At 43.7% G+C, this 12,737-nt stretch overlaps 1 protein-coding gene across 1 annotated transcript in view; it reads right to left on the bottom strand.

Moving 5' to 3' along the window:
- The window catches only part of vstm4a (V-set and transmembrane domain containing 4a), a 40,042-nt gene extending 28,873 nt beyond the window's left edge, over positions 1-11,169 (bottom strand). Inside the window, exons 1-2 of the mRNA XM_070866405.1 lie at positions 11,076-11,169; positions 3,026-3,418 (exon numbers count right to left, since the gene is read on the bottom strand). Of these exons, the coding sequence (XP_070722506.1) occupies positions 3,026-3,418; positions 11,076-11,169 (487 nt within the window). The remainder of the gene's footprint in view (positions 1-3,025; positions 3,419-11,075) is intronic.
- Between the last annotated feature and the right edge of the window lie 1,568 nt (positions 11,170-12,737).

Genomic DNA, 12,737 nt, shown 5'->3' with positions numbered 1-12,737 from the left:
TCCAATCTTCTGGCACATTATAATCTGACCAATCTTCTGGAGTATTATAAGAGAAAACATTTGACACCGAGCCACATAAGGAGAAATTAGGGCAGGTGACCAAAAGCTTGGTCAAAGAAGTAGGTTTTAAGGAGCGTCTTGAAGGAGGAAAGAGAGGTAGAGAGGCTGAGAGGCTTAGGGAGGGAGTTCCAGAGCTTAGGGCCTAGGCAACAGAAGGCACGGCTGCCAATGGTTGAGCGATTATAATCAGGGATGCTCAGGAGGCCAGAGTTAGAGGAGCGCAGACATCTTGGGGGGCTATGGGGTTGGAGGAGATTGCAGAGATAAGCGTGGCCCCGAGCTTCCGGTTGCCTGTCACTTTAATTTTCCGTTCCACTCCCACTCTGATATCTCCGTCTTCGGCCTCTTACACTGTTCCAGTGAAGCTCAACGCAAGGAACAGCACCTCATCTTTCGTTTAGGCACTTTACAGCCTTCTGGACTCAACATCGAGTTCAACAATTTCAGAGCGTAACTCCTGCCCCTATTTTTTTCCTCTTTTTTTCTCTTTTTTTTCTCTCTTTCCCATGGCATCTGTTGATGATTCTGCTATTTACATTTACACCCGATCTAGACTCATCTTTTGTGTCTTAGCTTGTCCCTTTACCATCTCCTATTGCTTTGCACCATCGTCCCTTTTGTCTCTTAATCTCTTCTGCCTTCCATCCTATCACAGACCTTCCCTTTTGTTTTTTCCTCTCCTTCCCCTTTCTCTGCCTCACATCTCTAATTTTTTCCAGTTCTGACGAAGGGTCATCGACCTGAAACTTTAACTCTGTTTCTCTCTTCACAGATGCTGCCTGACTTGCTGAGTATTTCCACCATTTTCTGTAGTGATTTTAGAATTCAGTTACATTTTTTCATGTAGTCTTATAGATTTCTCTGTCACATAACTTTCTTTTAATCTAACTATTTTCCAGCCGACTCTCGCTGTGGGCACTTCCTGTGTGACATCATTGTAGACTGTGGCAATCTGAGCAGCTATTCGAGATACCGCTTCAAACAATTAGATTGCAGCATTCAAATAAGGCTGAGTTTGATCCTTACCCTGCTGAAAAGTTCCCTTTCTCTCGAGTGGATCATTCCAACGATAAGCTTATTGGATACCAGGTAGATAAGGTGGTTAAGAAGGCATATGGAATACTTGCCTTTATTAGTCGAGACATGGAATACAAGAGCAAGGAGGTTATGCTTGAACTGTATAAAACACGGGTTGGACCACAGCTGGAGTACTGTGTGCAGTTCTGGTCACCACATTACAGGAAAGATTGCACTGGAAAGGGTGCAGAGGAGATTTACAATAATGTTGCCTGGACTGGATAATTTTGGCTGTGAGGAAAGATTGGAGATGCTGGGTTTGTTTTCTTTGGAACAGAGGAGGCTGAGGGGAGACCTGATTGAGGTGTATAAAATTATGAGGGGCCTGGATAGAGTAGATAGGAAGGACCTGTTTCCCTTGGCAGAGGGCTCAACAACCAGGGGACATAGATTTAAAGTAATTGGGGGAGGTTTAGAGGCGATATGAGGGGAAGTATCTTCACCCAGAGGGTGGTGGGGGTCTGGAACTCACTGCCTGAAAGGGTGGTAGAGGCAGGAACCCTCACCACATTTAAAAAATACTTGGATGTGCACTTAAAGTGCCGTAATCTACAGGGCTACGGACCAAGAGCTGGAAAGTGTGATTAGGCTGGATAGCTCTTGGTTGGCCGGCGCAGATATGATGGGCCGAATGGTCTCCTTCCATGCTGTAAATTTCTATAATTCTATTCTATGGATCACTATATTCCATATACTCACAGATGTTTCCTTGTACTGACAGATGTTTCAATCACAAAGTGTTCTTTGTATATTGTTGTGTACCATGCACAGTTTACCTTTCCTCATTGGGAGGGAGTTATTTTTGAATTATTGTGGGGTGAATTTTAGTACAGTGTTCAAAAATGAGTACTGTTGTATGTTCATCCTACAGGATGACAAACGTCTGGTCATTAACTAGCAGTGGATTCAACTTGTAAGGGCTTTGTTCCCTTCTCTGTCTTATCAAGTATTATCAAGGTTAAAGTGTTTTAAGATGATAGAATTGGCAATTAAAGTGAGTTTGGAGCTGGAACAGAAAGGAGTGAATAGTGTCAGTGCTGAGCCAAGCCAGAACTTGGGCTTTCTGATTCTACATCTCCCTCCCAGATCTCCGAAAACATCTTGTGAGATTTTTTTTAAAGAAAACTGGAAAGATGTTTACAAGATTTGGGCTTTCCATGTTGTATTTTAATGAAGGCAGCATGTTAACTGCTGAAATCCAGCTGGCCAATAGAAAGTCGAAATGAAACATTATTGGAAGAATCAAGAGTCTCTCATGAGGAGACTGAGTGACACAGGGGACTAAGCACAACCAGCTCTCTGAGGGTTGTCTTGGACTGCAGCTAATGGGATTGAAGTGCCCTTTTTTTTGATGTTTTTAAGCCTCTTAAATGAAACAAATTAGTGTCAACCCAGAACAAGCCAACATAATGGATCACTAACCCTCTCCCTAAATAACACAGCAAGAGAGACCATTATGAGGGAGTCATGGAATGAGGCTTGGCTGAAGTAAAGGATCGTGAGAAAGTCCGGATAGAGTATTTGTCATGGAAGGTCTGAGAGAAGAGCTGGAATCAGGACAAGAATTGTGCAAGTTGAAAAACAACAATAGTTTTTTTAGTTTTTATTCACCACACACACAAACTTATTAAATCTTGTGAATGCAATTAATCATAGGCGTAAAATCCTGTTAAGTGCAGTAAAGATTGCATTTTTTATTCCCACCTCCACAGTTGCTATGCCAACAAAAGAATTGTGAGGTAAAACTCTGAGATTAATTTATAATTTTTTGATTGCAATTACACGGCAGCTCAATCATTTTTTACTTCATGATTTGAAGAGCGTCCAACCATTTTACCTGCGCATTTAAGCAAAGCTTCTCGGTAATCAATTCCAAGCTTATTCTTACCTTTCACTTCTGTGGTGTTGTCTCCATTAGATATCGACAGCCACTTCCTATTTAGGTTTGCGATTTCCTGGACTTTGCATCTGTAATGTCCTTCATCGTCATTGTGAAATTTGTTGATGATCAATACATAGACCTTGGTTGGGCCCTGCTCAAAGAACTGAAGCTCGCAATGGCGCTCCCGACAGTTCCGGAATGCTTGCACATGGCCTGTTCGGTTCAGCTTCAGAATTCTTTGATTGTCATACAATGAATTTGAGAAGAGCCACACAAGGGACAAGTAACTGTTTCTCCTTTTCTGTTTTGAGACTCGGCAGAATAATGTGCCTCGTTGTCCTTCAGTGAACTCCACCACTGGCCCTGGGGTTACAATGACGTTCAAGGCCTCACAGATATCTGTAACCAGGTGGCAAACACATAGTCAATACTGTACTATTACATCAAATCAATATATACTGTTATACCTGATATCAATATTATGCTATTATATATTATCAATATTATACATCTAGTTTTCTTTAATAAAAACAGAAAATGCAGAGAATACTCAGCAGATCAGGCAGCATCTGTGGAGAGTTAATCTTTCAGGTCACAATGGTCCTTCATCAGAAATGGAAAAAGTTAAGAGATGTAACAGATTTTTAAGCAAGTATAGGGGCAGAGGGAGTGGGGAGGAAAGAACAAAAGGGAAGGTCTGTGATAGGATGAAATAAAAGAAAGACTTACATTTATATAGCGCCTTTCACAACCATTGGATGTCTCAAAGCGCTTTACAGCCAATGAAGTACTTTGAGTGGAGTAAGGATGGAAGGCAGAAGAGATTAAGAGACAAAATGGATGATGGCGTGAGGCAAAAGGAGATGGTAATGGGGCAAATTAAGAAAACAATAGTTTTCTTTGATAGCATTTTACTTCTAGTAGATGCCTATTTAACCTCTCTCGTTACAAAAATCAAAAGAAAATCATAGTTCAATTTACTTGTTGCCCCCTAAAAAGGATAGTATGCAGCTACAGCAAGTGATCAGGAAGGCCAATGGAATCTTGGCCTTTATTGCAAAGGGGATGGAGTATAAAAGCATGGAAGTCTTGCTACAGCTATACAGGGTATTGGTGAGGCCACACCTGGAATATTGTGAACAGTTTGGTTTCCATATTTACGAAAGGATATACTTGTTTTGGAGGCAATTCAGAGAAGGTTCACAAGGTTAATTCCAGGAATGAGGGGTTTGACGTATGAGGAAAGGTTGAGTAGGTTGGGCCTCTACTCATTGGAATTCAGAAGAATGAGAGGTGATCTTATAGACAAGGTGGATGCAGAGAGGATGTTTCCACTGATGGGGGAGACTGGAACTAAAGGGCAGGATCTGAGAATAAGGGACACCCCATTTAAAATTGGGATGAGGAGAAATTTCTTCTCTCAGAGGGTTGTAAATTTGTGGAATTCGCTGCCTCAGAGAGCTGCGGAAGCTAGGACATTGAATAAATTTAAGACAGAAATCGACAGTTTCTTAAACAATAAGGGGATAAGGGGTAATGGGGAGCTGGTGGGGAAGTGGACCTGAGTCCATGATCAGATCAGCCATGATCTTATTGAATGGCGAGCAGGCTCGAGGGGCTGTATGGCCTACTCCTGCTCTATTTCTTATGTTCTTATGTTAAATAAATGATCCTGTAGTTTTTAGGTAGACAATGTGCAATGGTCCACCAGGGAACCATGCCTTTGTTGCTCTCCTAGGAGGTGCGTTCAGTGGGGCAAAACATAGGTTTCACACTTGTGTCCTGGGACCTTTGAACAGCAGGAGCAGATGAGAGCGAGTTGGACGGGTCATCAGCTTTCTGTCCATTTATCATCAGACTTATGCTTTTTTCAGCATTTGCTGACTTACTAATATTTGTTTGTGACTTTGCATTCGGACGCACTTTGGGCCTTCTGGTTCAGTCACGCGCTGCTTGCTTTGGGAGTTAACTCCAGGGTTCTAGGTGCGTGTCAATGTTTGGGTTGAAACTGGTCCCCTTTGCGCCCATTTTCCAGGTGGGAAACAGAGGGTTAAATAGGGCAGATTTGCCGAGGCTATGTTCTGCACCACTAAGGACGCTTGAAATATGCCAGATTTACCATGGATGTTTTTCAGCTGTCCTTAAATCGGCGTAAGGCCCCATGCCTGTGCTAATGAGTGGCATAACACTGGTGTAAGGACCTCTCAGCAATATTCCTCAGCGCTGAGCAGACCCGGCACTAAGCCGGCTTTGGCGGGACTGCTGCAGCCTAACGAGCGGCAGTCACCAAAATGTAAGTGGTTTTTATTTTACTTACCTCCCTGCGCTCCTCCCAGCTCCACAATGCTCCTGAGGACCACGGCCAGTGAGGCAAATGGTTCAAATTGGAGCACTGCTAACCGCTGGCTCTGAAGGGGCAACGGGCGCCGGCAACTCCAAATGTGACCTGACGCGCCTTGAGCCTTTTGGTTCGGGCATGCGCTGCTTGCTTTGGGAGTTAAGTCAGGGGTTTCCAGGAGCGTGTCAATGTTTGGAGAGGAACCTGGGACTATACTCATATTTTCAGGGGGTTCCCCACAAACAAATGTTTGAAAACCACTGACACCGAAAGAGATCTGCCGCTCTCCCAAAGGACCTAGATGAGAGTGGTAAAGTCACCCTTCCTGTAATAGAGCTCCTCCTAATGGACGACTGTGGTACTGCAACTACTGATTTAAATAATAAAGGATCATAAGAACATAAGAAATAGGAACAGGAGTAGGCCATACGGCCCCTTGAGCCTGCTCCGCCATTCAATAAGATCATGGCTGATCTGATCATGGACTCAGCTCCACTTCCCCGCCCACTCCTCATAACCCCTTATCCCCTTATCGTTTAAGAAACTATCTATTTCTGTCTTAAATTTATTCAATGTCCCAGCTTCCATAGCTCTCTGAGGCAGCGAATTCCACAGAGGTACAGCCCTCTGAGAGAAGAAATTTCTCCTCATCTCTGTTTTAAATGGGCGGCCCCTTATTCTAAGATCGTGCCCTCTAGTTCTAGTCTTCCCCCAAAGTGGAAACATCCTCTCTGAATCCACCTTGTCAAGCCCTCTCATAATCTTATACGTTTCGATAAGATCACTTCTCATTCTTCTGAATTCCAATGAGCAGAGGCCCAACCTACTCAACCTTTCCTCATAAGTCAATCCCCTCATCCCCGGAATCAACCTTCTCTGAACTGCCTCATTTTGTAAATATGGAAACCAAGACTGCACGCACTATTCCAGGTGTACCCTCACCAATATCTTATATAGCTAGTAAGACTTCCCTGATTTTATACTCAACCCCTTTGCAATAAAGACCAAGATACCATTGGCCTTCCTGATCACTTGCTGGACCTCCATATTATCCTTTTGTGTTTCATGCACCAGGACCCTCAGGTCCTGCTATACTGCGGCACTTTGCAATCTTTTTCCATTTAAATAATAACTTGCTCTTTGATTTTTTTTATGCCAAAGTGCATGACCTCACACTTTCCAACATTATACTCCATCTGCCAAATTTTTGCCCACTCACTTAGCCTGTCTATGTCTGTTTGCAGATTTTTTGTGTCCTCCTCACACATTGCTTTTCCTCCCATCTTTGTATCATCAGCAAACTTGGCTATGTTACACTCAGGCCCTTCTTCCAAGTCGTTAATATAGATTATAAATAGTTGGGAGCTCGGCTCTGATCCCTGCGGCACCCCACTAGTTACTGGTTGCCAAACCAGAGAACGAACCATTTATCTGTTCTCTGTTAGTTAGCCAATCCTCTATCCATGCTAATATATCACCGCCAACCCCATGAACTTTTATCTTGTGCAGTAACCTTTTATGTGGCACCTTGTCAAATGCCTTCTGGATGTCCAAATACACCACATCTACTGGCTCCCCTTTATCCACCCTGTTTGTTACATCTTGAAAGAACTCCAGCAAATTTGTCAAACATGACTTCCCCTTCATCAGTCCATGCTGACTCTGCCTGACCGAATTTTGCTTTTCCAAATGTCCTGCTACTGCTTCTTTATTAATGGACTCCAACATTTTCCCAACCACAGATGTTAGGCTAACTGTTGTATAGTTTTCTGCTTTTTTGTCTGCCTCCTTTTTTAAATAGGGGCATTACATTTGCAGTTTTCCAATCTGCTGGGATCATGTAGCAAGGTCACATGATGACAGTTTTCTGTTAAGAGCCATCTTGTGTGCGTTTGTGCTTCTTAGCGATGTTGTAAGGATATATCACACTACCGAGATAAATTGGGGACAGGGCTTCAATCTTGGGTCTCCTCAGAAAAAGTCCAGCGATTTTACATTGTAGCTATTGTGCTGAATCCCATCTATGATTCTAATTGCATTCACCCATTCAGTGTTAATGTTTTGTACGGTAAATGATAGAATAGCTTGAACTTCAAAAACATTTTCATAGTGTGTAAATGATTTAGCAGAACATCATAATTTTCAACATCTGTCCTAAGTTCTATATTTGCATTTCTTCAATGTGAAAGTATGAGTCAGCTTTTATTTGTTATTTATTTAATCTAATAATAACGTTGTCACATAATTTAGGTTGAAACTGGTGGCTGAACCGATCTGGTTTGAATTACTTGTTCAAAGGCTTGTGTTATTTATGAAAACCCTTCATGCTAAATGGTATCAGTTATAGGACATCAAAGGGAAAATGTGAAAACAATTAGTGTTCTCTGTCATGTTTGGCCTGAATCGTTAATTGGAAAGTATAGCTCATTTTCTTAAAATTAAATTGTGGGATTGAGTGGCGCAGTGTACCAGCACACTGGCCTTTCATCCACTGGGTTTGAATCTAACCCAGATTAAGAGGTTGAAAGCCCTTTCTCAGTGCTGGCTTTGGCATTCCTGTGTCTGCGTAACTGTAACATATTTCTCAGTAGATGAGATTTGTAGCAGGAAACTGGGAATAACTAGCTACAGATTGGCAGGGTCACTCAGATAGGCCTTTAGAACGATTCGCGTAGGAAGGATGCAGAGAGGATGTTTCCACTGATAGGGGAGACTAGAACTAGTGGGGCATAATCTTAGAATAAGGGGCCGCCCATTTAAAACTGAGATGAGGAGGAATTTCTTCTCTGAGGGTTGTAAATCTGTGGAATTCGCTGCCTCAGAGAGCTGTGGAAGCTGGGACATTGAATAAATTTAAGATAGAGATAGACAGTATCTTAACCGATAAGGGAATAAGGGGTTATGGGGAACGGGCAGGGAAGTGGACCTGAGTCCATGATCGGATCAGCCATGATCGTATTAAATGATGGAGCAGGCTCGAGGGGCCGTATGGCCGACTCCTGCTCCTATTTCTTATGTTCGTATGTTAAGCGAAGAAGTCTGTCAGCTGTGACTCAGTGGCAGCACTCTCACTCAATTTTGAGATGGGGATTGCAGGAGAGTCTGCCCGAGTCAAGCGGAGTGGCGATTAATTTAATGTTCAGTTTGACTAGATTGGTGATTGTGCAAAGAAGGAATGCATTGTTTTATAAGGGGAGGAGAATAAACTTATAAGAGTATTTTAAATATAAGCTTGAAGTTCATGGATGTTTTAGTCAAAAAGGAATTTAAAGATAGAATTTTATGATCAATGTTTAAAGTACAGTAGATTAAATATGTTACGGGAGACAAATTAAACTTCAGTTTTGATGTTAATATGTGGTGAAGGAATGACTGTGCAGAGGGGCGGAATGGTTTTGTATGATACAATAGAATGATCATGATGTTGTGAATGCTTTTAATATTGAATAAATCAATGAAAAAGACTGGTAGCACCCTCACCTCTGAGTCAGAAGGTTGTGGGTTCAAGTCCCACTCCAGAGACTTAAGCACAAAAATCTAGGCTGACACTCCAGTGCAGTACTGTAGGAGTTCTGCAGTGTCGGAGGTGCTGTCTTTCGGATGAGACATTAAACTGAGGCCCCGTCTGCTCTCTCAAGTGGACTATTTTGAAGACAAGCAAGGAAGTTCTCCCCGGTGTCTTGGTCAATATTTATCATCAACATCATTAAAACATTATCTGATCATTATCACATTGCTGTCTGTGGGAGCTTGCTGTGTGCAAATTAGTTGCTGTATATTAACAAAAAGTAATTCATTGGCTGGAAAGCGCTTTGGGACGTTCAGTGGTCATGAAAGGGGTTATATAAATACAAGTCTTTCTTTTTTCTTTATTAATATAATAGGGGCTGAAATTCTGAAGCTGGGGTTACGGCAAATGTAATGGCAGAGTGGAGACGCTATGTGGCTGATAATGCAGCCCTGGTTCAGTGCTGCTGGAACTGCATGATTTGTGGAAAGAACATACCAATATTTATACAGCATCTTTCAGGGCACCTCAAGGCGCTTCACATCCAATGAAGTATTTGTGAAGTGTAGACATTGTTATAATGTAGGGATACGCGGCAGCCAGTTTGTTCACAGCAAGCTCCCACAAACTGCAATGTGATAATGACCAGATAATCTGTGTATAGTGATGCTGGTTGAGGGATGAATATTGGCCAGGACACCGGGGATAGCTCCCCTGCTCTTCCTCGAATAGTGCCATGGGATCTTTTGCGCCCACCTAACGGGGCCTCGGTTTAACATCTCATCCAAAGAATAGCACTTTCAACAGTGCTGCACTCTGGATTATGTGCTCAAGTTTTTGGAGATGGAATTGAACGTCCAACTTTCTGACAAAGAGGCAAGATTTCCACCACTGAGCCAAGCACCTCACCAGATAGAAGAACATAAGAAATAGGAGCAGGAGTCGGCCATACGGCCCCTCAAGCCTGCTCTGCCAATAAATAAGATCACGGCTGATTGTCGACTTCAACTCCTCTTTCCCGCCCGATCTCCATATCCCTTGATTGCCCTACACTCCAAAAATCTATCGATCGCAGCCTTGAATATATTCAGAGACTCAGATCCACAGCCCTCTGGGGAAGAGAATTCCAAAGATTCACAATCCTCTGAGTGAAGAAATTCCTCCTAATCTCTCTCTTAAATGTCCTTCCTCTTATCCTGAGACTATGCCCCCTAGTTCTAGACACTCCAGCCTCTCAGCATCTACCCTGTCTATCCACCTTCAGAATCTTATATGTTTCAATGAGACCACCTCTCATTCTTCTAAACGCCAGAGTATAGGCCTCTTCTACACAATCTCTCATCATAAGACAGCCCTCTCATCCCAGGAATCAATCTAGTGAACCTCCTTTGCATTGCCTCCAACGCAAGTATATCCTTAGATAAGGAGACCAAAACTGTGCGCAGTATTCCAAGAGTCATCAAAGCCCTGTATAATTGTAGCTAGACTTCCTTGTTCTTATATTCCAACCCGTTTACAATAAAGGACAACATGCCATTTGCCTTCTTTATTGTTTACTGAAAGGTCAGTTGCCAAGCCTTTTTTTTAACACTCTCTCCCTACATAAGCTGGGAGAGTTTACCGGAGTGTCGTAAAAACCCATCTGGTTCATTAATGTCCTTTAGGGAAGGAAATCTGCCATCCTTCCCCAGTCTGGCCGATACGTGACTCCAGTCCCACAGCAATGTGGTTGACTCGTAACTGCCCTCTGCGGTTCAAGAAGGCGGCTCACCACCACCTTCTCAAGGGCAATTAGGGATGGCCAATAAATGCCGGCCTAGTCAGCGATGCCCACATCCCATGAATGAATTTAAAAAAAGAGTACCAAGGCCATTTGAGTGGGATTCCTGATGCCAGCAGCTCTTAAAGGGCCGCTGCTGCTATGAAGGCAGCTCTTCTTTGGAGTTGAGAAGGAAAACTAGTGCCAAGGAGGAGAATGCCAGCAGCAAATGGACCTATTGGTACTCTAGTCTGTAAACTGGAAGGCCATATTGGAAGGTCAGGCCCACCTAGGTAAAAACCGTGGGTGCTTAGCAACTGGAGTATTTGCCGGGCATGTACTGGCTCAGCGATTTAGCTATGACAAACTGATTACCGACCCCCATATCTGCTTGTGCTGTATGGGAGTGCTTAGTTCTGACAATAGGTTCTCCATCACGAGTATCCCTCACCTTGATGACCATATGGGAAAAAGAAAGAAATGCAGGTCCGTGGAAGTTCTTTACATTGAAGCATACGAGCATTTGACCACAAAAGAAGTGCCATTGTATCAGCAGTCAAAATTCTCATCCTTTGTTCTCAAATCACTACATGGCATTGCCCCTCCTTTTCCCAGTAACCTCCTCCAGCCCTACAGAAAACAGAGAGTAAGAATAAACAGGTCATTTTCGGGATGGCAGGGTGTAATTAGTGGAGTGCCACAAAGAGCATTGCTTGGGCCTCAGCTATTTACCATCTATATCAATGACTTAGATGAGGGAACCGAGTGCAATATATTCAAGTTTGCTGATGATACAAAGCTAGGTGGGAACGCAAGTTGTGAGGAGGATGCAATGAGCCTGCAAAGGGATATAGACCGGTTAAGTGATTGGGCAAGAAGGCGGCAGATAGAGTATAATGTGGGAAAGTGTGAAATTATCCACTTTGGTAGAAAAAAATGGAAATGTAGAATTTAAAAAAAAACATAGATTAGTAAATGTTGGTATTCAATAGGCTTTGATCATCTTTGTACACGAAATACAGAAAGTTAACATGCAGGTACAGCAAGCACTTAGGTGACAAATGGTGTGTTAGCCTTCATTGCAAGGGGTTGGAGTATAAGAGTAAGGAAGTTGCTGCAATTATATAGGGCCTTGATGAGACCACACCTGGAGTACTGTGCACAGTTTTGGTCTCCTTACCTAAGGAAGGATATATTTGCCTTAGAGGGCATGCAACGAAGGTTCACTAGATTGATTCCTGGGATGAGAGGGCTGTCCTATGAGGAGAGATTGAGTAGAATGAGCCTATACTCTCTGGAATTTAGAGGAATGAGGTGATCTCATTGAAAGGTATCAAATTCTTACAGGGATTGACAGGGTAGATGCTGAGAGGCTGCTTCCCATGGCTGAGCGGCCCCCGGCCTGCGAGCACCATCGGAGTAGGCTGGGAGTGGGAGGAACAGCATGGCGGCATACCACTCCAGGGAGCAGCACGTGCTGGAGCAAGAGAGCAACGGCAGTGAAAAGGGACGTCACCAATATCCAGGTCGGTGATTGGAGCGTGGGCAGGTACATCAGGAGCGGCGTGATCGGGGCCCAGGAGAGGCACGAGTTTGGAACGCAGAAGAGACGAGGGCCCAGGGGCAGCACGGGCCCAGCCCACACTGCGATACGTGCGCGCACTAGGTCCGTGCAGCAGAGCTGGTCTCCAGTCGTCTTGGTTAACCCTTGCTACTGGACCAAGACCTAGCTCTGTCAAGCCCATGTGGTGGCTGGTGTTCAAAAATAAATCCACGCACAGGCATCTTCCACCCTTCAAGATTTAGTTCGGGCCTGGAATATTAGGTCCTTCATTGAAACACCTGTGAACTTTTTGACGTGGAAGCAAGTCATCCTCGATTCGAGGGACTGCCTATGATGATGATGATGGTAATGCTTCCCCTGGCTGGAGTGTCTAGACCTACAGGCTCATAGGGCTAGATTTCCGCTTCATTGTCGGCGATTTTCTCGGCGGGACAGCTAGCAAAGGTTTCCACTGTTGTCGCCCGTTTTTCAATGTTATCGCCCACATCTGAACACGCCCGCCGGAACCAGACTACCCACGTGCAATGCCGAGAACAACCGCCAGGGCGG

Source organism: Pristiophorus japonicus, chromosome 22 (genome assembly GCF_044704955.1).
Source record: "Pristiophorus japonicus isolate sPriJap1 chromosome 22, sPriJap1.hap1, whole genome shotgun sequence".
NCBI lineage: Eukaryota > Metazoa > Chordata > Chondrichthyes > Pristiophoridae > Pristiophorus > Pristiophorus japonicus.
The sequence above is the reverse complement of the archived record's forward strand: the minus strand, read 5'-3'. Positions and strand labels throughout refer to the sequence as shown.